This window comes from Ambystoma mexicanum, chromosome 1q, assembly GCF_040938575.1.
Source record: "Ambystoma mexicanum isolate Mex_15411 chromosome 1q, UKY_AmexF1_1, whole genome shotgun sequence".
Lineage (NCBI taxonomy): Eukaryota > Metazoa > Chordata > Amphibia > Caudata > Ambystomatidae > Ambystoma > Ambystoma mexicanum.
The window spans coordinates 141,693,068-141,720,515 of NC_090922.1; the positions used below are offsets into that span (position 1 = coordinate 141,693,068).

General features: G+C 47.7%; 1 protein-coding gene across 2 annotated transcripts in view; it reads left to right on the forward strand.

Moving 5' to 3' along the window:
* The window catches only part of USP10 (ubiquitin specific peptidase 10), a 943,776-nt gene that overhangs the window by 58,930 nt on the left and 857,398 nt on the right, over nucleotides 1-27,448 (forward strand). For both annotated transcript variants that reach the window (XM_069636257.1, XM_069636260.1), the window contains exon 2: nucleotides 2,128-2,196. In XM_069636257.1, the coding sequence (XP_069492358.1) occupies nucleotides 2,128-2,196 (69 nt within the window). The remainder of the gene's footprint in view (nucleotides 1-2,127; nucleotides 2,197-27,448) is intronic.

Sequence of the window (27,448 nt, forward strand, 5' to 3'; positions counted from 1 at the left end):
CTAGAGAATAAAAAAGGGCACTGGAAAGGTAAAGGGTGGAGAGACGTAGAGTAGGTGGAGAGACTGTGATGCTGGAAATGCATTGGAGGGACAGGGCCTCCATATTCTTGTCCTTTATTGCTTTAGCATGTGTGTTCTGTCTTGTTTTCCATGCAGGAGTTCATGTGGGACTCCTGGCGGTGCAGCTCTTCCTCTTTTTGGTTTGGTGAACAGACCCTTGGGATACCATTATGGCACCCATGGTGGGAGTACAACCTTGTACTCCTAATGTATGTTTTTGGGCAGCGGTGTGTGACCCACAGAGCAGGGTATGGGCTGGTGGCAGCTCCATGCTGAATTTGACAGGTGCTCTGAGTATCCTCCATTTTGGGATACCAAGGCCCTGCCATTGGAATTGGCCAATTCCTGATGGGAAACAAGATGGTCCCTGTGGCCTCTTGCTTTCTATTGCCTGTTACCTTACTTTTCCCGAAGTCCCAGGAAGCCCTGACCATGTCCCTTCCCCCTGACTGGCTGTTTGGTGGAAGTTCCATATATTTTGTTGTGGAAGTCCAGGCCAGACTGGCTGGAGCCTTTCCAATTATTGTATGTTGTGGGTACGCCCGTGGGATGGAACCTGGGTGAATTAAGTGTGACAAATACGCATTTCATGTTGTGTGTCTCTAGTATCTGGTGGTTGACCCAATGACAGACAGCCCTGCCCAAAACTGGTATGAATGCAAGTGTGGAGTGCTTGTCCGAATCCACATTCCGTGTTGAATGTCTGGAGAGAGAATGGCCTGAATGCACTGTGAGCCTGATTGGCTGCCTGACTGCCTGAATGCCCATCTGAGTGATTGGTTGCCTGAGTGTGACCCAGCAGAGTGAATGGGAGATCCAACAGTATATCTGGGGGCCTGACTGATGGAAATCGTTCAGAAGCTGAAGTTGATACTTGATGCTTAACCTTGAAGCTTTCTGTAAGAACTGCTGCTGCTGTCCTTCGCTAATCTGAAAGCTGCGTGACTGTCAAGGAACGGATCCAAGAGAAGACCTGGTTAGGAGACCTCATCCCGACCTACGAAGGACTATTGTGCACCTGCTGATCTTTTCCAAAGCTCCCAGGACGTCAGACTCTTGAAAGGCTGCCAACCGAAGACTGAGACCACCGTGGAATCACGAGATGGAGCAACCGGACATTGAAGTCCATCGCCGTCGTCGACCATAGCCACAGTGCTCTTTTGCTTAAGAACATTGAAACAAGGACTCCCTTGCTCATCTTTGTCGACTGCTTTCGTCCTGCCGGAGAAAGTCCAGGGCACTGAGTGAATCCAGGTGGCGGAAACCCACCAGCGAAGACTGCTGAGACGCCGGACGGCTTAGCGCCCTTGCTGGGCCAAAGTTCTTCATGAACTCTTTGCGGCAACAAACCCGTCTAGGTGCACCGCACGCCTCGGCTTGCAGGATGTTTTCGACCGATCGTCAACGAGCACCGCAAGAACCAATGCTGCTACGACAGTGTTAACCCTTTTTCTACACTGAATCTCCATGACCCGTTGCTCCTGCTTTAAAGGGAGTGCACTCAAGAAGGGCCCGTCGACTCACCAAAGAATTATACGAAACCAGGTACTTTGTGTTCGTGGAACCTTTTTAGAAGGACTCAAGACTATATTGAGCATAATTGGACTGGGCTTGTCAAATACACTTTATTTGCAGGTTGCCCAGGTGGGGGGGGGGTCCATGCACAGATCAGTCTCATGGTAGTGGGATAGACTGTTCTGCCATTGCTCGATTGAACTTGCATTCTTTCTGTGGTCTATCGTTGATTCATTTTACAATCTGATTCGTATGTATGAGATGTAGAATGGCTTTGTTTATAGTACGCCACATGTTTGTGTTAAATTTTTAGTAATTTGCATTCTTGTCCCATTCTTTACAGTATAAACTGTTATTTGTTATTGAAGACAAATGGGAAGCTCGTGCATTTGTTCTATGAAATAACTGGACTTTAACCTATCTAGGGAACATGTCCTATTGTCCACAATGTGAGGTAGTTTTGGTTTCTGCAAAACTCTGCAAGTTTTCTGAGAGTTGTCTTTTTGCATTGAATTGCACTTGTTTTTAATGTGCATTATTGTCACTTTGCAGTACATCTTTGGGGAGTTCAGCCCAGATGAGTTCAATCAGTTCTTTGTGACTCCACGCTGCACAGTTGAGGTAAGAAACTATTTGTCTCTCATTGTGGTAGTAATTCTATTAGTGTTGATGCTACGGTCTGCCATTAGAAGGTAGAAATAATCTGGGTTAAACGCAGATTAACAGATGCATGTTTGCTTATTGATAAATATTTAGGCGCAAACTTCTGAAATTGGAAATTTGTACCAAGTCTCTGTTGAATCAATGGCAATCACCGTTCCTCAGCAGAGCCTTTTGTTCTTTTTTTTTTTGTGTTTTTGTTGGGGCAGTTGTGCCTCCTTTTTAGTTTTTGCATTTATTTTGTCGATACTGCTTGCACTCCTCCTCTTGTGCCCACCCATATTGTCAACTCCCCTCCATTTCCCCACTTCCCTCTCACCCATTTCTCCTTTCTCGCTTCCCTTGGCATCCTCTATGGTGCCCTGTCTCTCCTAGCTTCTCTAACTGCTTCTCTATTGACTATCCTGTCCTTACTAAATCTGGTTGGAAGAAGTTCAAAAGGGATATCCTGGTCTCCAACCCAGGCCTCCCTGTAGCGGATACCTACACCAGTGCTTCCTCCGGACAGACCCTCACCCACATCACCATTCTCGTTTTCTCGCCAGACCTATGGACTCCACATAGTGTCTCTGCTCTCTCCTTTTCCCTCCTCTCCCATTAATGGTGGCACCCGGTGGGGAGCCCTCCTGGCCCCCTTCATCCCTCTAAGACCATTATTGTTTACCTAAATGGCAGTCTTGGTCCAAAGCCCTCGGGTTAACCTCCTTTTTGATACTCTTCCTGCGCCTCATCAATTTCCTTTCTTCTCCTGCTATCCCTTCTTTCCCTTCTCTGGCTCCTCTGACTCCTCTTTTACTTCCTCTACTTCTCTGGCTGCCCTGTTGCCTCCCTCCTCTGGCTCCTCTCTGGCTTCTTCCTCCTCCTCCTCCTCCTCCTTCCTCCTCTGCCCACCCTGGGGCTCCTTTGTCACTTCCGCAGGGCGTACCTCTGACCTGTAGCCCTCAATAGAATTCTTGCAAGGGTGGCAACCTTCTCCACATTGCCACTCAACTCTTGCTCAGCCGTCAAACACTCCTCCGACATCTGCCGTCTCCTATAAGAACTTGACCTTGATGATCTCAGTTTGACCGAGACGTGGTTCATGGCAAGATCTGTTACAAGCTTTGACACACTCCTGCCTGATGGCAACAAGATCCTCTGCGTGCCCAGATCCAACCGTCTTGGTGGCAGTGTAGCCTTGATCTTCCCTGGCTCTATCATTCCTATGCTGGTCTACTCCTCCTTTGAATGCCTGGTCTTACTCTCCTGGCCGTGTAACCTCCTTCCTCTCTCTCTCTCCTGGCTGCGTAACCTCAACATCCACCTGGATGCCTCCTGTCCTTCTCCTGACTCTTTTGCAACCTCTGCGATTCATTCTTCCTTCTGGCCCGACTCGCTCTGCAGGGCACACCTTGGAGTTTCTGATCTCCAGACACCCCCTGGTGCTTCCGACCCCAGAGATGAGCCTGCTCACGTGACACCCCCCGGACATGAGAGCGTGTGTGAGAGCTGTGTGAGGATGAGGGGTGTATGACTGGCGTACTTGAACGGAGCCGTGAGTGCGTGACAACAACTCACTATCCTGGAGTGGTGACTTTCTCTTCTCCTATCTCGATCTACTCCTCAAGCCGAGCGAACTCGAGCACTGCCACCCACCTTCTGAGTCATCCGATCCATGAAGTGTGTCAGTTGAGGCTTTTGCCGCCCCTTTCTCTCCCCCTCCTGCACCTCTGGCTGACTTGCATCCTGACTCAGCCCCTCTCCAACCTTCATTCTTCTATCTGACACTCTTGATGTACTTGCACCGGTCATGAGGATCCGCTTGAAGCCCAAAGCCAAGTTCAACTCTTGGTATGCCTCAGACCTTGTCACCGTTCAACGCAAGTGTAGTGTGGCTGAGAGGAAGGGATGGGCATTTTAGAACGACTTCTAAAAAAAAAAAAAACTCATTCAAAATGCGGCTGCCAGATTGCTTCTCAAAGTACCCCAAAGAGAACACATCACACCTGCGCTACAAACACGGTCAATAAAAAACGAATAAAATTCAAAACATGTGCATTGTGCACAGAGTAGTACACAAACAAGGCGCTGAGTTCCTGAGAGACAAATTACAACTACATTAACCAACAAGAACGCTCGGATCAAGCAACGACATCTGCCTGGAACCGAAACCCTACAACTGTTCTGTTCTTGATTGTCGTGCAGAGTATGGAACCTCCGTCCCCAAGCACCACAGAGGAAGAGTAAAAGCACTCCCTCTGCGGTTATTGGGGCCACAGGTGGGTTACCCTCGCCGGTCTGGTACCACGAAACTGCTGACCCCAGACAGCTGTAGAAAAAGGTCTGATTAGTTACCAAGCGAGCACAATAAAACACACTGATGAAAACAGAAGGCAGAGTCTTACCTATGTGGAGAGTTGGTATGCCGTATACCTACGCTGGGGTACTTCGTGGAGAGGGGGGGGGGGTGATCAGGTGAGCTGGCCTCCCAGTACTATCAAGACCAATGTCGTGCGAGGGTCCACCCAACCAACCTGCAGAGATATATGCGCAAGCTGGGTTGGCGAGAAGCCAGATCCGAGACACAAAATCCGTAAGGGGCAATCCAAAGGCAATTCCGAATAACGTTCCAAAGCAAACAAGTAGTCAGGGGCAGAAGAGCAGAGCAAGGCCCAGAGTCGAAATCCGTGTCAAAAGCCGTGAATCCAAGAAGCAGAATAGCTGAACAGAGTCCTCCGGTGCGAACCGCTGTGAAGCGCTGTTTCGCGGGAGTCCAGCGTTTAAATCCTGTGTCCCTGTGTCAGCTGATCCGCGAGCGGGACCGGTGAGCGTGTCACGTGACCCGGGACCAGGAAGTGCACGCTGGAACTGTGTTGACGAATGCCGAGGCGTTTGTCTGTAGTTGCTGTCCCGTAAGCACCATGGAAGCCGCCAGTGGAGGTATGGAAACCTCCTATTGTACCTGGTTGTTTGGTGCTTCCGACCCCAGAGATGAGCCTGCTCACGTGACACCCCCCGGACATGAGAGCGTGTGTGAGAGCTGTGTGAGGATGAGGGGTGTATGACTGGCGTACTTGAACGGAGCCGTGAGTGCGTGACAACAACTCAGAGGATCCTCTTTCTCTCACTAGGTGCCGAAATCCTGGAACGACCTACCAAACATCATACACAACACAAGAAACCACCTGCTTTTCAGGAAACTACTCCATACCTGGCTCTTCACTTCACAACTAGAAGACCGCCCACAGGGACACACAAACTAAAACGGTGATGAATGTAGAGACAGACCCCGATTCACACTAAGCAATCAATTGGGAAAAGATTCTAAGGAATACACTCTACGACATACTGAGAGATAACCATGATAGGACACAAAAGACTGAATGCATAGCAAGACCAAGACAGAAGTACTAGGACGAATCGTCAATAGCACCCTGGCCCTAAACCACTCCCAAACTCCAACAGACCCTTGTCACAATAGATAGTAGGAAACCCCCATCCCTCCGCTCTGAAACCAGAGGGTGAGGGATAGACTTACCAATCCCATTATACAAAGCTCATTAGAAGCTGGGAGCGCGCTGCACCATCACACACTAGCAACAACCAAATAATAGATTTAAGTAAGACACTCCACGGCATACCTTAACGACTGAGATGGCCATGATAGGAGGACTCTAAAGACTGAATACGTAGGCTGGCCAAGACGGAAGTACTAGACGATCCATCAATAGCACCCTGGCCCTGAACCACACCAAGCTCCAACAGACCAATGTCACAATAGGGAGCACCCAACCTCCGCTCCCACACCAGAGGGATAGAAATTGGACATACCCAATCACACTATGCAATGCTCTTTAGGATACAGCTGGGACCGCGCTGCATCATCACACACTACAGTCAGACAGCCAATAAGAAATCAGCAACAACCCCACCCACAGGAATAGAACTCAAATGGAACAAGAAGTATTAGAACCAGATTACAGACCCCACTAACCCAACCTTTAAATCGCTGCATACCCTACCCACCCAAACGCACACAACCATCACTTCCCCCAGCAATCCGCGCGCACTTCACCACACTGCATCAACAACTTACAAACAGCAACGACAGCACACGAGGTCTCGCCTGGTCCGACTCTTGCACCAAGGCTCAGCGCCCAGTGTATACCGAACTGAAGCCGCCAAACGCTGCCTCTCCCACTCTCCTACTCCCCCTCCACCCGACACACCCTCCTGGCTTACAGATCCACCAGACCGCCTGGGGACCAATTCAGTTGGTGACAGTGCGCTATAGAAGTACCTTTTAACTTGACATACATAAAATCACGGGCACCTTCTGACAGTGGCCTGCTGCCTGCTCCAAAGGCAGTACCGACTCTGTCCACACTAGGAAGAGAGCTCACATCCAAGTCCACGTCCCTGCAGAATCTAGCAATTCTGCCAAACTCCTTAAAATCTGCAAGGAGCTTGCCATTCTAAACACTGCTCTGTTCTTATTCTTCTTGACCTTTCTCCTGCTTTTGACACGGTGGCTCACTTTGCTTCTGGATTATCTCTCCTCCTTTGGTTTTCGAGGTTCTGTTCCATCGCGGTTTTGATCTTATCCAAACCTACATTTGCTGTTTCTTGTGGTGGTAACACTTCTCCGTCTTTACCTCCTTGATCATGGTGTTCCTCAAGGGTCAGTCCTTGGTCCTTTTTCTATTCTCCTTATATACCTCTTTTCTTGCCCCTATAATTTCTTCTTTTGGATTATAACACCATTTCTATGCTGATGAAACTCTGCTCTTTCTATCCTTCATCTTTTATGCCAGATATTCATCTTACTCTCTCAACTTGCCTTTCTGCCATTAAATCCTGGATGACCTCCCTTTTCCTTAGTTTAAATGCTGGAAAGACTGAAGTCTTATTCTTTGCTGCTAACACTCTCATGCCACAGCCTCCTCCCTCTTTGATTTCTTTTTCCCCCTCTAGTCTATCTCTACCACTGCCCGTAATCTTAGTCTTTATTTAGAGTCTAATCTTTCCTTTGCCCATCATATCTTTTACAGCTTGCTCATGTCGCTTTCATCTCTCTAATATTCACAGAGTTTGCCCTTTTCTTACTTTTCACGCTACAAAACTTATCATCTCTTTAATTTTCTCTAGTTTATTCTGTCACATTCTTGGGTCTTCTCTGTTCACGTCTCGCTCCTCTTAAATCAATCTACCATTCTTCTATTCGCTCAACGGGTCTTCTCTTTTCGGGATTCGATATTTTCTCTTGCCTCACTCAGCTGGCTGTCTTTCTATTAGCTTAAATTGAATTTTCTTTGCTTAGTTTTTAAATCTCTTTACGGTCTTGCCCCTGACTATCTCACATCTCTCCTTTCATTTTATAATCCCTCTCTTTCTCTGTTCTTGTCTTTTTAGGCTGAATGTTCCCTGTCCCCCTTGTGCTCAGTACCGCTTTCGTTCTTTTCAGCTCCTTGCTCTTCATTGGAACATGCTCCCTTTCTCTCTCCTTTCCATTACTTCTTATTCTTTGTTCCGTTCCGCTCTAAAAACTCACCTGCTTCCGTCCTCTGATTGTTCCGGCAGTATTTGAACGCTGATTTGCATTGCTGATTTTATGTACTGTTTACTTATGTAAAGCGCTATATAAAGCACAATAAAAATAAACAATCCTGCTGCTGTCTTTACCTCTCCTGTTCCCTCCCATACTCTATGCACGGCCTTGGCTTCACATTTCATCTCTAACGTCCTGGACATCCTGTCCACCCTCTCTGTCTGGCCTTCCTGTGGCTGCCCCTCCTCCCTTCTCCTTTCCTGTGTTCACCCCTGACTGTTTCTAGACAAGTCAGATCTATGAAAGTCTCGTCAAAACAGTTCATCCTAAACCTTTTAAGGACCATATTGACCACCTCGCTCTTGCATTGGCCGACTTCTGCAACCACTCTTTCGCCACTGCAACCTTCCTTCCCTCCCTGAAGCACTCCCTTGTGCACCCTTTTCTTAAACCCTCATCCGACCCCACCCTGTCTGGCTAACTATCGCTTGATCTCATTACTCATTTTCTGGGCAAATGCTTGGTAAAGCTGGCCATCTCACAGCTTAACCTTCACACTGAATGTTAGTTGTCTCCATGACCATCAGTCTGGCTTCAGAGTGGCCAGAAGCATGGGAACTGTTATCCTGAACATACGTGAACACCTTATTTCAAACCTTGACACTAACCATCCTTCTGTCCTCATCCTCGTCGATTTCTCTCTCTCGCTCTTCTGCTTTTGATACCGTCAACCATGCCATCCTGTTCAACAGGCTCTGTGATAACTTTGGTTAAAAATGATCCGGCCATGGCCTGGCTGACCACCTTCCTCTCTGACCGACCCTGCCAGGTCCATCTTGAGTCCTTCCTCTCCCCTCTCTCTCTCGATCTGTGGTGTTCCCAGGGGTCTAATCTTTCACATTGGCTGTTCAACCAATACCTGGCACCTCTTGGCCACTGCATAGATGCTCTCTGCTCCAACTTTCAGTGCTATGCGGATGACACACGGCTCGTTTTCAGGCTCCCCTCAGCCGCTGCTTCTCCCTCTCTCATCCCGGATTGTCTGTCTGCAATCCAGGAGTGGTGTGCCGCAGATGATCTCTGCCTTAATGCCAGTAAGACTGAGATCCTCATCTGCTCACCAGCACCTTCCTTTCCTCTCACTCTGGCCGCCTACTCTTGGCCCTTTGCCTGCTCCTACCTGTCGTCTTCGACTCCACATTCTCCTTCTCCTCTAACATCTCTAAGAAGTCAAACCGCCAACTGCACCTTCTCAGATGTAATCTTCCTTTTCTTGCTTTCCCCTCAAAGCTCACTGTCTAGAGAGCTCTGGTTCTCTCTAGGCTGGCTGCTGCAACAGCCTCTTTCTAAACCTACCTGCCTCTACTCTGTTCTCTACAACTCATGCAGAACAAGACTGTGAGACTAGTCCTTGGCCTCAAGCCCAGGGATCGTTTCTCCAGCACTGAAATCTCTTCATTGGCTCCCAGTGGCGGCAAGGATCCGGTTCAAGAACCTCTGCATCGTCCACAAGGCTTTCTGGGACTGCAATACCTCGCGACTCTCTACCAAAATATCTTCCTACTCTAGCGCTTTGCTCCTCCACCTCCAACTAGTCGCTTCTCCTAACAAGTTCTTCGGCTGTTGCCTCCCTCTGAAACTTGAGCAGAACCATCTCTGCTTCTAGAAGCACCTGAAGACTCCTCTTTGCTTCTGCCTTCTCTCTTCCTCTCCCCTGCTGATCTCCTTTCTAATACATACCCAGGTCACCTGGCAACCCTCTGATTTCGGGCCTAGGTCCCTGCCTGTCCAGCTGCAAACCTGCACTGCCTCTTGCCACCCCCCTGCACTTGTGGTCTGCATCTGTAATCCTGCACTTCTCCCCCTTGCAGTTCTCCCCTCCCCCCTGCTCTTGCGTGATTTGAAAGTCACTAGGCCTAGTAAGATCGTTTTTGTCCTCCCTCTGTTTTCCCTCCCTTGCCTTGTTGCGCCTTGAAACACTTGTGTATAGCTGAGTTATAAATATCATATCATATATATATATATATATATATATACTGTTCAGGTCATTTTATAGATGCATTAGCTAATGTACGTCAAGCTTCCTGGTCAAGCTTTTTGCGAAAAGTCAAATGTCCTCCACTACAGCGGCTTCCTGAGACGCCACAGACTATTCTGGTTGTTTATCCTTAGTCCATCCTCTGGGTTAGTGGCGCAATAAAAGAACTTGGATAGAATACATGTCAACTTGCCCCATTCCATTTGTTGTCTGCTTTTCCAGTCCTGATTTTTGTCTTTACTTTTTATTTCCTTGTAATTGATTTTGTGGCAAATGCACAATGAGTAGTCACAGAATGCAAAGACAATTTGGACCATCACCTACTGAATGGGTTATGTTGGTTAAGGTTGCTGCCTACATTTGGGAACATTCTCTCTAGCCTGAAAGTCAAAGAAAACCACTATATCAATTTAAGGGTTTATTCAGGAATACTAATGTCCAAGATGCCCCGCTCCCCCCATTGTATCTTAAAGAATAGCACAACTTTGTCTAGTATTGCCAACTGGCACCCCAGGAATCTGTATATCTTTAGATATATGGCCAACTTAACTGCCCACTCAAAATAGCCTGAAAAAGAGGACTCTGTTCTGTTGCTTCAGGGGAGTGTGTGTGGGGGTTACCCTGACCCTTCCAGGGGTAATTCTGAACAGTCCTGCTTTTAACTAGAGCACCACTCTGCATCAATGGTCTCAACCTTGGGACTCCACCCATTTCTTACCAGCAGCGTGTCTTTTGCAGACAACCCTCCCTATTGTGTCCATTGTCTTTGATTAAGTCTGTGGTTTGATTTTTTTGTTTTGTTATTGACTGAGATTGGATATGCTGCCAATTTCCCACTGCAGGCTTAACAGAATCTGGATGTGTCACCATTTCTTACAAACCTTCTCAAACAATGGGCACCATTGCTACTCTTCCGCTTCTAGTCTGCTGAGAATAAAGCATCTGAAACTACCACACTGAAATACTCTTCCTTTTGAGAAGCTTTTTTAGCCTCCATCACCCCGTTGGTAACACCTAGATTGCGTTCTTGAGCTATGACTTGTGCCAAGTTGGATTACATCACTGGATGTTTCATTGGGCTATCTATTAGGTTTGGAACCAGGAGAATATGGTGAAATTGCCACCTACAGGTGGAGTGTGAAATATTGTTACTGTCACTCAACCATAGCCAGCTATAAAAAGTCACTAGTCATATCATTGAAGATGTCCCCTGCTAGTTGCACAGGGAGTCTTGATTCCATTAAAAAGACAGACTGCATCAATTTCTTTAATCTACTGTTCTTCAGCAGTTTCTACATTTCAAGTAGAAAAAGAAAAAACACTTTCTTTAAAACTGTTTCCCTTTTTTCATTCTTTTTGTAGTCCAAGGGACCTCTTGCGAATAGCCTCTTAACCACATACTATCTCGGACTTCCCTTTTTTGGTTGCTCTGAACTGTAACTTCATAAGTGTCCCGTAACAATATTTCACACTCCACCAAAACGGTCCGGGACTAATCCTAAATAACGAACGCTGTCTCTATTGTGACCGATCCCAGTCCACGGCAGAAACCTTCAGAGCCTCTCCTGCCAGCAAGATCGCTCAATCAATCTTCTGGTCCTCTCCTGTAATACAGAAAAATGTCATTTGGGAGGGAGAATGCACTGCCCTATTTCACACAATCGGAAAATTCATGTTAAACACAAGCCAATGTACAGTGCTAATGCTGGGCGGGAAAGTAATCACCTCTGTATCTTAAATATGCCATGTGCAACAAGCGGGGTAATCTTCATTCTATGTCAAGACGGGAGGCGAGCATTATTCTTGTCCAAAACTCTGTATTACTACTGCAAGAGATGCAATTGGTTTAACACACTGTCACTCAACCAGTCTGCTGCTAGGAGAATGTCAGTGGGCAACACGCCCACAGCGAATGCTCTGGACACCATGCCCCACCCCTCTCCTCCCAGACACCCTAACTGAATGGGGTCCGAACTGATTCCTGCCTGTTGCATAATCTCTGACCCACCTAGCAATGGTGGTTGTTGCCATTGCTTTATACGGTCGCCTACGTGCAATAAGCAACCGAGAAGTCTGACGATGTTCTGCCGTCCTGGACTCCTATTCCTTAATGCAGGAAGGAAGGCACAACTTCGGACACCCGGACTAACGGATATGAAATGGAGGTCGAGTTTGTCTTAGTTCCTTTAGCTAAGGTAAAAGTTAATCCTTCTGGACCATACACCTTCCTATTCCTATACCTGACAAAGGAGCATTGCAAACTGGTCGACGAACAGGTACCTTTCAATAAGTCTCCTAGAAACTTCACTTTCCACAGTCACGTCCCAGAAATGCAAGTTCTTCAGCGCTGAAGGTGCGTGGAATCATGCTCCTTTCATGAGCCTGACTACTGCTGGGTGCTCTCCCACCGGGGAGCCGTCCACTGGTTTATGGCTGTCTGATATGGCCGATCTGTCTACTCTACCGTCCTGAAGGCTCTGCCCACCTTTAGGAGGGTGGCTAGGCAATGGAGGACCGATACTATAAGGGCGGAACCTGGAGGAATACATCTCCTTGCGCACCAGCTCTCCCACTTGTGCCACAACGCGTCATAGCTCCTGCAAGTGGATGGGGCTCAGGAGTCTGAGATGAGCTGTGCTCGACATGAGCGGTTTAGCCCATCTACACCAAACACCCTGGAGGCCATCAAAGGCAGTGCCTGCCCCACTGAGGATGATACTGCCCAGCTGGTTACGTGTGCAATTGCACGTCTAACTGGAGAATCCTGTGAAAATCCGAGGAAAGTTCCATCAGAGCTGTAAACCAGACTTGTGACTTCCACACGGGTGCTACAATCACTATAGTCACGTTCTCCCTGCGCTCTTTCGCCAACACCCTATTCAACATCACAAACCAAGGAAATGCCTAATGTATTCCCCTCGCTCCAGTGCTGCAAGAACTCTTCCGTCCCGTGCGCGTTGCAGGTCTACCTCCAGCTGAAGAACCTGGACATTTGAGCATTGAGCCTTGATGCAAATAGTTCTATCTGAATCGGTCCCCACAATCGATCTAGCTTCCGGAAGGCCTGTGTGTCGAGCTTCCAGTCGCTGGAGTCTGTAATTTAACGGGATTTCCAGTCCGCTACCACACTTATGCTATTTTGCATTTATATAGCGCCTTATTTACCATTGGTATGATCTCAAGGCGCTGGTAGGTTGAACGCCCTCGGGAATCAAAATTCAAGTCGGAGTCATAAGGTGCGTGTGAGCACCGGATATGTGTGCAGCAGGTGTTGTATTCCTGTGATTGCTGCTTCTTAGCGGTAGGTGTGGTGGTTGGGAGATCAAGAGTATGTTATCCAGACCGATTCTGGCTGCGTTAGGCCTGTGAGAGCCTAGGCTGGAGGGTGTGTAACCAGCTGTGTTTAGTTAGGATGATGAGGGAGTATGAGGCAATTGATGGTATGAGAACAGTTATACCAAATGGTGTCATAGTATCGCTGTGCTCTAGTTGAGTGGTGGTGTAAAGAAGAGAGTAAGCGTGGAGATGTGATATGGTGGTTTACCTTAGGTGCTTGAGATCGAGCGCACTCCAACCGTTCCATGCACTCCAAAAACGTTCCATTCACTCGTTTTATGCACTCCAACCATTCTATTTTATTGATCATAAAATCCTGTTGGATAGGCTAGTCTCCGTCAGAGGTCTCTCAGAGGAGGCAGTTCGATGGTTAAGATCATTCCTTGAGGACCGGAGATCGAAGGTTTATTGGGGGCGATAATTAATCTGAGGTGAAAATTACCATGTGTGTCATTCCGCAGGGGCATGTCCCCCCCCCTCTCCCCTACTCTTTAACATATACATTAGCCCTTTGCGTATCGAGTTGGGGTTCTTTTCTCGAACTACAGACGATTTCCAGCTGTCGTATCAATGGGAACCATGAGGAGGACCAGGGAAAGCTGGATCTTGTCTATCAGTTTATTAAGAACTGGTTGTCAAATAGTTGGCTATGCTTAAATGCAGCCAAGACTGAGCTCATGATACATGGCTCACAATAGGTCAGAGATAAGCTGCACCCGGATTTCGGTAAATTATCTGGCTACCATTGATCACAAAATTCTCTCTAAAGTAGACTCTCGGCACCTACTTGGAAGCCAGTTTAAGTGGGGGTGCCGATGTAGAAGCGATAGTAAAAAGCGCAAACCATCATTAAAGTGCTGAGACAGGTTGCACCGATGGTCTCAAATTAAACTGGCGAGAGCAGTGATATTGCCATGTTTAGACTGTTGCAACACCCTGTGGGGGGGTGGGGTGGGGTCTAGCAAGGATGTCCAGAAACTACAAATGGCTCAAAACAATGCAGTTCGCATGGTGCATCAGATGGGCCGAAATGAACCCACTTCCGTAGCATGAAGGGAGCTGCATTGGTTGCCCGTCACGGCTAGAATTCGCTTCAAGCTGTTGACGGTATGCCATAAATGTGTTTTTGGATCTGCACCCCAGTATCTTAAGGAAAGGGTGAAAATCTATCAAGCTAATGGGGACCTTCGATCCGCAAAGACCTGTCACTTAAATATTGACCATGTAAGAAAAGCACAAGGAAACAGCTGTGCATTTCCTGTCTTGGCTGCCCAGGCATGGAATAAGTTGCCAGAGACTTTTTTTCGTAAGGCGGAAAACCTCTTGAACTTTAGGAAATTGCTGAAGACCAGGCTGCTAAACATGCTTAGGCCTAGACTGGACCCCCTACCGAAGGTAGAAACAGCGCCTAGATGCCTTCAGGCTTTGGTGCTTTAGAAATGCACTAACATAACAAACGGTGGTCTGTTCAGGTTGAATTACTGATGACCTGAAGACCTCATAGGATAAGAGGGGTTAGGGAATTCCTTCACAGAACAGGAGTCCCTATCCCCCAAGGGAGGTCTGGGGGGGTCTCTCCCTGTGAAGTCCTGCTTGCTGCCACCCTGAGGGGGAATATTGCATAGCGTACTCGCCTCCTAGCCTCACAGGGAAGGGCTCTCCCCTCTTGGGATAAGTGACGAGATCTTGTGAATCGTTACATGTGAAAGATTATCAAAGTGGTCGTGCTTCGGAAAATCTTTCTTTGGCTTTCCGTAGAAAATTAAAAGCCGAAGTATGCACTTTTTTGCCTATACGCTTCCCTCTATCAAAAGATCAATTATCAGTGACATTATATGGACCATTTGAGCAAATAGGCAGGTGGGCTAGGGACACATGGAATACATTACTCACCATAATCATATTTCTGGTGCTTGTATCCGTTTAGATTCACATGCTATGCATAGGCAGACATCTAGTGGAAGCTGCAGAGTATTACAGTTGTTTTCAAAACTCGAAAATGGATGTCAAAATACACATGTAATGGTTACATTTTGTGGTGGACAGTTTATTTAATGTCTCAAGCTCCTATTTCAACTTTCAATAGAAAGACTGGATCTCTTACAAATCCAAAACAGATGATTTGTACTCTACATTGTTAGATCTTCAACACAAGGAACACTTGAACAGCCGTCTGATCCAACATCTGCCACAGAAGACATTTAAATCCACCTTTTAAGCTTAAGTGTTTAACCTTAGGATGGTTTACCACTTTCCTTCTCCCAAGGTCACTTATTTTGCAGAATTCCAAAACACAACTACTGAAATTACCTCTTCCAAATAGATGTCAGTTGTCTGCCGGGCAGAGCATGTGGACCAAGACGTTCGCAATCACCCATCTCCTGATGATACATTCAACTGTTCTGGACACATGTCCATCAACCACGAATGATCCCACCACCTGTTCAGCACAAACGGGCTAGAAAACTAAACACCAAGTTACTGACTGCAGTGTCATTACCCCCCAAAAATATTAAGCTAATTCAGTGCAATCCCAATAATCCTGAAACCTGCTCAATTGTGGACCTTGTGATGACTGTAGGCAAAGAAATGGGGTAGTTGTGGGATGGGGTAAGGTAGCTATTTTTTTGCAATAAGGATTTACACCCACTGTACATTCATATTTGCTCATATCCTCAGTTCTAGGTTGCCTTTCATTCCAAGCAACTCTCCAACCACTCATTGATCGAACTTGGGAGGTACTCGGCTGTGACAGAAATTCCGGCCTGTAGGCAGTAGTTCAAAAAATTCTTTGCTAGCTCCTTGAGGATCTGGACCTCGTTCCGCCTCGTTGGTTTATGTACCTGACTGCTGAGATGTTGACCATTCTTAAAAGGATTCAGCAGTTCATTTTGTCCTTCGCAAATGCTTGGATCGTGAAAGACCCAGCTAATAGTTCTAAACAGTTTATATGACGTTATTGCTCTTCTGGTGCCCATTTGCGTTCTCTCTAGGGTGCCGCACCGGGCTCCCCAGCCTGCTCTGCTGGCGTCTGATTTTCTGATCAACCCCTGACTGTCTCTGAAAATGGCTTGCCCATTCCATGTTTACATGTTCTGCAACCACCAAAGCATTTCTGTGCGTGAGTCCTGATAGAGGGGAACTAATTGATATCTCAAGCCTTGTAGAAGATGCTGATTTTCAACCTCTGAAGGGCACTGTAATGCAGGGATCCCAATAATATTGCCTGAATGGAAGAAGCCAATAGGCCCACTAGCCTTGCTAAGGAGCAGAGGGACACAACCTCCTTGCCCGAGCTCCTTTTTGATATCTCGAATCTTCCTCGCCAGAAGCTCTAGTGTTGCTTTCCTTTGTCTACTACGAAGCCTAGGAACTCTAACCTCCTGGAGGCGGATGTTTCCGACTGCTCCCTGTTAACTAGGAATCCTAGAGACACGAAGATCTCTCACTGATCCTACTTGATATAACAATGTTTCCCTGTTGTCTGCCATCCGAAGGATGTAATTGAGGTACATTATAGACGGATGCCTTTTCTCCCTGATGGCTGCTGACAACGGTATCATAAGTTTGATAAATGCTCAAGGGGCTGACGCTAGGCCAAAAGGCAGAATTTTGAATTGCCAGAATCGCCCTTCCCACCCGAATGCTAGGAACAGGCGATCTACTGGTGCTACTGGAACTGTCAGGTATGTGTCCTTCAAGTCTGTCCTGGCTAGCCAGTCGTCTTGCCTAAGGATGTCCCTTAGCTGGTGGATGCCCTCCATTTTGAAGTGCCTATAGACCATCCAGCTTTTGAGTTCTTTCAAGTTTATCACAGGTGCTACTTTCTCCCTTCTGTGGACTAGGAACATGTTGCTGGCAAATCGGGGTCCTGGCACGTCGCAGCGCTCTATAGCTTCTTGCTCCCTATGTTGCGTGAGCTCTTTGTGGAGGAGAGCTTCCTCTGTCTGACTTGACCATGATTTTTGGCCTTGATATTTGGAACGGGGTCTCCAAGAACTCTAGCCTGAAGCCCTTGGTAGTCTGCAACACCCATGCATTGCAGGACATTGCGCACCAGTTCTCCTAAAAATGCAATGTCTTCCCTCCCTCTACGTCATGGGTGCACAACATACGCCCCGCGGGCAGTTGCGGCCCGCCGTGCTGTTTTGTCCGGCCCGCGAGGCATAAAGACTTTCCTAATGGAGGGCGGGCCGCAAGCAGCATCGGCCGCCCTCCATTAGGAAAGTCTTTGTTGTCTTCCGGGCCGGCCAAAACACTGGCCCTCATTGGCTCAGCACACATGCACCACGTCGCTCCTACGAGCCACGTAGTGTGTGTGCGCTGCACCAATGGAGTGCCAGCACTACGGCTGGCGTGGCCAGTAAGGCTTGATGCCGGAAGGCATTTCAGCCTTGCTGGCCACGCCAGCCGTAGTTCCACTCACCTCGCCAGCGTTCCAGCTTACCTGCCTTCCAGCACGTCCAGTAAGTGGTCTGTGTTTGTGTGTCGGGTCTGTTCTGCTGTATGTGTATGTTGAGATGGGGGCAGGGGGGCATGTCGGATGTGTATGAATGTTTGTTTTTGAGTGTTTGTGTTGTGGATGTTGAGATGTTGAGATGTTGAGATGGGGGTGTGGGGGGGTGGGGGGATGTTGGATGTGTATGAATGTTTGTTTTTGAGTGTGTTGTGTATGTTGAGATGGGGGAATGGGGGGGTGTCGGATGTGTATGAATGTTTGTTTTTGAATGTTCGTGTTGTGTATGTTGAGATGCATGTATGGGTGCATGCTTCAGAGTTTGTGTGCGGAATTGGGGGGGTTTGGGTCTGTATGGGTGCATGCTTGAGAGTGTGCTGAGTTGGGGGTGGGGGGGGTTCGGGTCTGAATGGGTGCATGTTTGAGAGTGTGCTGAGTTGGGGGTGGGGGTTCGGGTCTGTATGGGTTCATGGTGTATGCTTGAGAGTGTGCTGAGTTGGGGGGGGTCGGGGGGTTCGGGTCTGTATGGGTGCATGTTTGAGAGTGCTGATTTGGGGGGTGGGGGTTCGGGTCTGTATGGGTTCATGGTGTATGCTTGAGAGTGTGCTGAGTTGGGGGGGTTTGGGTCTGTATGGGTGCATGCTTGAGTGTGTTTGGGGCATAGTGTTTGGTTGGGGTTGAGGGGGCCATGGGGCATAGTGTTTGGTTGGGGGTGAGGGGGCCATGGGGAATAGTGTGGTTGGTGGTGAGGGGGCCATGGGGCATAGTGTTTGGTTGGGGGTGAGGGACAGGGGGCATAGTGTTTGCTTGGGGGTGAGGGACAGGGGGCATAGTGTTTGCTTGGGGGTGAGGGACAGGGGGCATAGTGTTTGCTTGGGGGTGAGGGACAGGGGGCATAGTGTTTGGTTGGGGGTGAGGGGGCCATGGGGCATAGTGTTTGGTTGGGGGTGAGGGGGCCATGGGGCATAGTGTTTGGTTGAGGGGTGAGGGGGCCATGGGGCATAGTGTTTGGTTGAGGGTGAGGGGGCCATGGGCCATAGTGTTTGCTTGGGGGGTGAGGGGGCCATGGGGCATAGTGTTTGCTTGGGGGCTGAGGGACAGGGGGCATAGTGTTTCACTCCAAGAGTGAACTCAATAATAAAGCTAAAACAGGCAGTTAGGAGATGTACATCCTTTGCTTTTTTGAGGAAACCTGACTCAACGAAGGCCATACTCCTCTTGGGCAACCCAAACAGCAAACTATAGCAGTCCAAAATAACGGAATGTCCAATCAAGGGTCAATAAAATATATATAATTTTTATTAAACAGATGATCTAAAATAACTAAATCGAAATAAATGATAACAATGGTGTGTAGTACAAAATGTAAGTTTGAAATGCAATAAAAATAGATACCCCTCAAAAACATTCTTTTTCCTTGTGTTTAATACAAATTGGGGGTTGAAAAAGCCTCCTGACATGTCCCGCCTACCGCCCCGCCCACTTTTACTTTTCGGCCCACTATAGCCCTCATGTACGGTACTTTCGGCCCTCTGTCAAAATGTGCACCCCTGCTGTACGTCCTCTGTACTTTATTCCGGTGGAAGGGAAAAAGGAGTGTTGCTGCCTGGACTCCCAATAATTAGCTCGAACGCCCTGGAGTCTTTTGAGAGAGAGCCACCGGCTGCTTGACCCCTGATACCGGCCGGTTTCGGCAAGAACTCTGTGGTGGAAGATCTTTATGGATGGTTGCGCTTTCTATAGGGAAGCGTATGTCCCTACGAATCTCCCCATCTCTTTGCCGAAAGCCTCTGCGAAGAGTAGTCCCTGCCCTGCTTCTCCTACTTCATAGGTAGCCTAACTTAGAATTGATCTTTAGCAGAAGGCTCCTGTGCGCCTTGGAAGACATAGCACAGTTCGCATTCCCTAGGAGGCAGACTGCTCTCTGTGCCCAGCTAGCTAAGGCCTCTAATGGCACGTCCTCTCAGGTCTCTCGCGCTTTCGGCTATGTCCATAACTCCCTTCAAGTGGAAAGTAGGCTGCAATCAACTGCAACAGGTAGAGACGCTCCGTTATCTAAGTATCAGATCCAACAAAACAATTGGAGAAAAGACCTGGCTGTTAGAACGGCAATCTAGAACCAAAATGTTAGCAACACAGGGGGCTATTCTACATCCCAGACATGAAAAATTGACCATGATCCCGTTAACAAAAAGTAGTTCCCTTTTTAACAAACGGAGGCAAAGCGAGCTTAAATCTTTCATGGAAAATTAGAAGTCGATCAGTAGTCGCCATTCGAGCTGAATTGGGGCTTCAGTCAATACAATCAATAATTGTATGGAAAATGCTGTCCTTTCTAGGGAAAACCGCTATATCAGAGGCAACCCCCTAAAGAATATGAAAACCTCAGCTAATTGGAACTTATTCCTGGCTCCTAAAGAAGTGGCATGGCATGGTAAATGTGACTCATTTGCTGCACCTGGAGATCTCTCGCCTCCCAGGCTCTTTGTAATGCCCTTGCCTCTCACTTTGTTTCTAAAACCCAGGACATCTTGTCCACCCTCTCCCCCTCCTTCTCTGCTTGCCGACCCTTCCTCCGCTATCTCCCCTACCTCTTTCTCCTCCTTTCCTCTCCCCCCCCCTTCCCCTTATGTCATTGCTTGACAAGTCTGATCTATGAAAGCCTCATCAAAACAGGTCTTCCCCTTTTCCTCTAAAACCATTAAGGACCACATTGATACCCTTGCTCCGGCCTTTGCCGATTTCTGTAACCTCTCCTTTGCCTCTAGATCTTTGCCCTCCCCTCTGAAGCACTCCCTTGTGCATCCTCTCCTCAAGAAACCCCCAGCTGATCCCTCTTGTCTGGCTAACAATCGCCCAATTTCCATTACACCTTTTTTTTGCGTAGCTGGCCATCTCAGCTTAACCTTCATTCGGACTCTGTTGGCTCTCTCCATGATCACCAATCTGGTTTTAGAGCTGCCAGAAGCACAAACTGCTCTGCTGAACACCCATGAAGACCCGCTCTCCAATCTTGACGCTAACATTCCTTCTGTCCTCATACTACATAATTTCTCCTCTGCTTTCGACAAGGTCAACCATGTCATCCTGCTCAAGTGTCTGTGACAACCTGGGTATCACCAATCAGGCTCTGGCCTGGCTGACCCCCTTCCTCTCTGATCGACCCTCCCAGGTACAGCTTGGGTCCTTCCTATCTTCTAGGTCCCTCTCTTCCTGTGGTGTTCCACAGGGGTCTAACCTCTTGCCCTGGCTTTTCAACCAATACCTGGCAACTCTCGCCTACTACATTTCCATCTTTTGCTCAAACTTCCAGTGCTATGCTGACAACACCCAACTCATCAGCCACCTCCACTCCTTCCCTCATCTCGGATTGCCTAATGAGCTTTCAAAATTGGTGTGCTGCCAACGATCTTTGTCTAAATGCCAACAAGACTGAGACCCTCATCATTGTACACCCTCACCATCCTTTCCCCTCACTTTCTGGCTGCCCTCCTACCCCCTACAGTGATGCATTAATGTTGGTTTTGATGCATTTTCAATCGTAGCTATATGAAAAGAAAATTATTTTTGGCCAAACCCCTAATGTATGGACATTTTCGGGAATAAGTCTAATCATGACGAGGAGTCCCATATAAGGGTTTAATCAAAAAGTGGGGACCAGTCTTCCTGTAGGTGGGGACGCCCTGAAAGTTAAAATTAGAGCAGGGTTTTTAAAAGCTGGCCTTTTCCACTCATGTTGGGAGTAACAGTCATAAAGCGACCTATTCGCTGAAACTGATGTTTCTCCAGATAACTGTTTGGTTTTTCGGTGCATTTAAAGCACACAATCGGATAATAAATAAAACAGACAGTTTACCTATAAAGGATGTGTCAGGCCCTGGGAGCGGAGTGAGGGCCGAAGCTTTTGCTGGGTTAAAAGTGTTTATTTTCCATTTGCTTTCTCAGCCTTTGCTCTCTAAATGTAGAACACTGTTCAAATTCTGCCCATGGTGCAATTTTGTTCCCATGGAATGATCACTTTTGCTTCTTACACTGGGCTACGTCAAGGCTACCTTTTCAGTGTACAAAACTCAACTGCAGGGCAGCGTATGCCATTGAGGCAGAGCCCTCGGAACACCAAAACCTGAGACTTGAATAAGTCAGGAAACTGGAAATGACTGGCACCCAAACATCAGTTTCCAAGGGGGTCTCATTTGCTCCACTGAAATAGGGTGACCAGACGCCCCGGTTTTCCCAGGATAGTCTAGGGAAATCAGCCGGGGTCCCAGTGTTTTTTTCATTTTAGAAACCCCGTCTGGGGTTTGCAGGGTTGGGTGACTACGTCATTAAAACTGTAATTTATTTTCAGAAAACTTGCAGAATTTTGAAGTTGGGGGATTGTCTCGAACCCCTAACCTTTCAGGTACAAGTCCCGACAAGACTGACTGTACCACAGAGACTGGCTTGAAAATGAGTGTTCAGCAAGCCATGTTATATCAATTAGAGCAAACGCCTGTTTTGAATTAGCATGCCAAGATTCACAGACAAAACTCCACAAATGAGATCATATACAGTTTATATAAAGGAGAAGTTCTGGTAATAGGATTGGATGGTGGTTGTGGGGGGAGGGGGCGGTAATTGGTGGGCTGCAATGGGGTAGTCCCTCTTTTATGTTGGTCGTCCTGGTTTTTTGTTTTGGAAATCTGGTCACCCTACACTGAAGCCATTCTCTCGTCTGCTAAATGTAGCCCCTCAGATCGCCCACAGCATCCTCCCACAGCATCCTCCCACAGCATCCTCCGTTGCCGCTCATTAAATCCTGTACCTAACACACTAGCCATGGAAATCTTCCGTGGCTGTAGTCGGCACCGGCTGTTCATCCCCCAAACACTGCAACTTCGAGGTTGATGCCCAAAGATGCCGCAGAACGCTTTAATTAATTCTAAACATATTGCCTAGCGAACACACCCCCGAAACCTGGTTCTGAGTGCCATAAGGCCACACTTCCACCACATCCCAAGTCAACCAAAATCTCCCAGTCATACAGGCTGTGCTGTTGAAAGCCCCCATAGCTGTTGAGGTCCAGAGTAGAGTGTAATTGGGTAGAGGAGGACATGAAAAGATCCTCACAAACAAAATTACCTAACCGTTTTCCCCCTCCACCCTTGGTGCCAGAAGGGAAACGCCTAAAACTACGGACGCCAAAGCCCTGCCAACCATTTCTTCCACTTTGAAATGCTCAGCCCGAGGCTGGCTTCATAATACAGCACTGTGCACTGACCTGGTCATATGCGTTGAAAGAGCTTACAAGATAAATGTATCTGACAGCGAGGATGAAATAAAGTAGAAGAAATTGAGGAAGTTGCCTACAGTCCTCTGGGAGCCCACCCTGAAATAATTCAATATTTTCAAGGCACCATGTCAAAAATGTGTTTTCTTACAGGACACCAGTCGCCTATAGTGGAAGCACTGCCTGCCTTTTGAGGTTTCCCTCACACTCCTGTTAAAACCACAAAGGTAGATTACATTCACCCAGATGATCTCTTGGAAGCAGAGGAAGGAATTTCCAATGGACCCCCATGCTAATCCAGAGGCTCCTATAACCAATTCTCACCTATATGCTGTCTTTTGTCTGCAGTCTGTTAATTGTGGGAAAAAGGGGCTGCATACTGAAATCTGCTGATGACAAAGCCACTCCCCATGCCTCGCACGAGTGCTGGCAGCGGCTTTCAGGCCCCAGGGGCCGGAAGGGGAAAAACGTTGCAAGGCCTGCAGGTAAGTGTTTTGTGATGAGTACAAGGAGTTTGCCTCCTTTTCCCCCAGGGGGAGCCACCCCCTTTGGGACTGGAGAGGTGAGCCTGCTTTAACACTGTCTAGGGCCCAAAGTAAGCTGACCGCTCTGGAGGAGACTCCCCCCTTAGAAGACAGGAAAGGAAACCACCAGAGGGACTTTAAGCAACAACCACCTCCCCCTCCCCACTGACACTGACCCCTTTATTGTGGTATGTAGGAACAAAGGTGTATCGTAACACATTGACCCCTCTAATGGATGGCATGATTTCTGACCCACATTATTCTCACTCCTTATGGGAAATCACAGAAAAGCTGAAAGAACAGACTTCTGAATCCTGGCAGCGACTGGACTAATAGAATTGGAGTTCAAGGAGGCCGGAGAACACACTGGGTGTGGCTGGCAGAAGAGAGCAATCACCACACGAGACCTGGCAGGCCACAGTGTGCACCTGGTGGGTGCAGCAACTCCTCGCAGACTCGTTACCAGAGATGGCCTACATTGCAAAACGAGCATGAGCTGTGTGTATTGGAGGGCTGAGGAAAGGCCCCCGCCGAAAAACCACCCACTGGTCCTGATGTGCATAGACTCAGCAGCCGACGTGGACCTGAGCAGAATAGTCCAGTCAATGGCACAGCAGAGCAAAGCACCGCTCGGACTGCATCAGTCTCCTAAGGATCACTGCCCATAACAAACCAGTACATGGTGGCTCCACTGGACTGCAAGATGGGCAGTAAGGCAAACGCTGAGAAAAGCCCGGAGGTGGGGAGAGACCCGAGACTAGCAACACCAAGAAGCCAGAGAGTGGGGAAAGAAGGAAGAAATCCGGCGACGGGCAGTGAAAAGTAGTCTCTGCTCCTCTCTCGGGCTCCTCTCCTTCCTCTGATTTGAGTGAAGGACAGAAAGACCTGGTTGTAGCATCATGACAGTAGATGGTACTCCAGCAGTACACAAACTGCACTCTTGGTCTGTTCTCATAGGCACGGTCCTATACTAAAAGGAGACCAGGGTGGGGGTCCGAGGCAGGCATCCACCCTTTATTGGGTCAATGGCCTAATGCATGTCTTGAAGTGTAGTTTTTATTTTATTTTTTATTATTTTTAATAGAAGCAGTGAAAGGAACTAGTTGAGTATGATTCGGGACAGATGACTGCATTTCATTTTAGCCATCCTAGCATACACCTTTTTTTACTTTGTAGGGATTAGTAATCTAGGCTATGTGAAAGACTGTCTTCTTTCTTTATGGAGAGTAAAACCTGTGAAAATCATGCCTCTTTTTCAGTCTTCTGATACTAGAGTGAGGGGGGACTACACTCACTATTTCAATAGTTAAAAATAAGCTCAATTATGTTATAGTTTATTAAGCGGGTGCTGTAGTAAAAACAGGACTGACTCCGAAGTCCCTAAGCAATAAACACATTAAATAAGTCGGGGCAAGCACTGTCCAGAACCCTACCTGCACACATCTGGTGTGGCCCACTGGATCTTATTGTGTTAAATATCACGCAACAACTGTATAAACATCACACAATTATTTTAATCAAACATACCCTTTCATAAAAAATCATAGGTTCTTCGTATAACACAATACATCAGAACACATTCATCAATTTGTTCTGTAACTCCCCAAAACTTGATTAAATGTCAGGAGTCGCAGCGCTCTGGATTCTTATTTAATCCCTGTCTAAGGTAACACCCTCAACAGAACAAAACTGAAAACTAAAGGCACAGGGCAGACCGAATCAGCACCTAAGAGGAGGAAGGTATTGAATGAGGACCAGCCCAGGCCGGTGCACAGGTTGTTTTTAAGCACAGTGAACAGCCTGGAAAAGAACCCCTGCCCAACTCTGGTATGGGGAGCCTCTTACCCTGGTCCGATTGTCCGAACGCTGCAGGATCTCAGAAGCCAAATGCATTCAAGATGGAGCAGGGGAGGTCAAGAGTGACGAGTATGAGTAAAGGGAGCATGTTCTCCAGCCTGGTGGCAGAGGACCAAAAAGAAATTGCCCTCCATTTTTCCAGATGGAAACATGGGTGTAAAATTAGGTTGAAGCAGCATTGTTTTGGCTCAAGAAAAGTGAGGGGAGCTTGTGGGTTGAGGGCTACTGCTTCTTCTGCCTAAGCTGTGAGGGGGCAGAAATAATCTTGTCTGGCCTTCCAACCTTAGAAACATTGGAATCCCCCAAATGAGGCAGACCTGCCCTCAGTAGATCCTTTTAAGAGAAGGAGAAAACCCTACCAGAGACTTGGCTGTCTGCCGCCACCTTCCGCAGCTCCCCTTTGAACGCACTGTTCTGGTTCATGTCATTGCATAAGTTCCAGTATCTTGATGAGCACTTCGAACACAAACTTAGCAGCCTTCAAATCAGCTTCTGTGATGTGTCCATCTGGTCAGCCGCTTACTGCAAAAGGTCCTAGCTGACCCATTTACCCACAGAACAGGGCAGAACAGTCGTTTTTTTGTATTTTAACTTGCACAGATATTACACTGTCACATACAATCACATTTAACAGTACAGTTGTATGAGGGGGCGTGTATTTCTCAGATCTCATACATGCTTTATGTTGCTTCTACTTGGTCCTCCTCAGTTGTACCTTTCGCAAATGGGAACTGCCTAAAAACGCCCCAGATGTCCTTTGGTCTACTTGCCGTTGGTAGCAGGCCAGAGTATACCTCCTCATTGTCGTTAGCCCAGGTCATGGCTTCAATCCATTCATCCTTCACAGGTGGATTTTTACTCTTCCAATGCATCAGTAATGTCTGCTTAGCCAATGTTTAACAGTCTACGCTTAATTGGGTTCATTTTCTCCACATAGCCTAACATACATATACTAGTGTTCCAGTCCATAGGCTGGCCTATCATTTCTTCTAGAGCTGGGAATACATCAGACCAATGGTCGCCCAGTTTTCGACATGACCATAACGTGCAGTATTCCCGCCCCTTCGTTATCACCCCTGGGACATTTCCCTGTTACATATGCTTTTGAGGCTGGCAGGAGTGACGTGCACTCTGTTATTTTGTAGTGTATTAGGCGATATCTTGAAATACAAGATTTGTTTCGATAACTTGCATACTTGTGCCTACTGTATATCAGTTAGGGACTCCCCCCAGGTCCTCTTCCCATTCCTTTTTTACATCAGGTGTTTTAACTTCCCTGGTGGATAATGTAATTTTGTACAGTGTTGCGGCTGAATTCCTCTTTCCGTTATATGTAAGTATATATCCCAGGGACTATATATCCCAGGGACGGATGTGCCGAGGGTTCCTCTGTGAAATCTTCCCACACCACTGCCATTGCAGAACGCAGTCTAATGTACTGCAGCTTTTGTAACTGGATATCACCTACAGTTACAGCTCACAAAAGTATGGTCTTGGAATAGGTCCCTAAACTGGAGTACCCCCTTAACCCGCCAGTGCGCTGCCAAAGCTGTGTCCTGCATTGGAGAGAAGTAGGGTGCATCCCACACAGGCATATTTGGGTCATACATCAGTGTTGCTTGGCTGGTCTATTAATCTTGTCCACGCTCTGCACGTGACCAGGGGAGGGTCAATATAGTTGTAACCGCCTACCCTCCCTGCCGTTAGTCTGTGTAATAAATATACTGGGTTCTGTCCCTGTGTCTCTAGAGCCACATGTGCTGCAGTAGGGGCACCTTCTGCCCAGTACATGGTGTAGTAGGCCTGGGCTGATGGAAAGTATAATTCAGAGTTTGGGGAAGACAATCCCCCTTTCTCAAATGGCATGGTGAGGTGTTTCCAATTGGCCCGCACTTGCCCCTTCCATACGAACGTTGAGCATGCCCCTGTATTTTCCTGAGATTGGCTTTCCGTGGCCATACTGGGACCGTACTAAACAAGTAAAACAACTTGGGGAGCAATAATCATTTTGATCAGTGCCAGCCTACCCATTAGAAAAATCGGGAGTTGGTTCCACCGTAACTTGGCACATAGTGCTTCCATTAGTTCCCCGTAGTTGAGCGTGCATGCCTGTTGTGCTGTGTGCTATTTCCACCCCCAGGTATTTAACTTTATTAGGTGCCCACTGAAGCCCATACAGCTCTGCGGGCTTCACGGTTGTCAACAG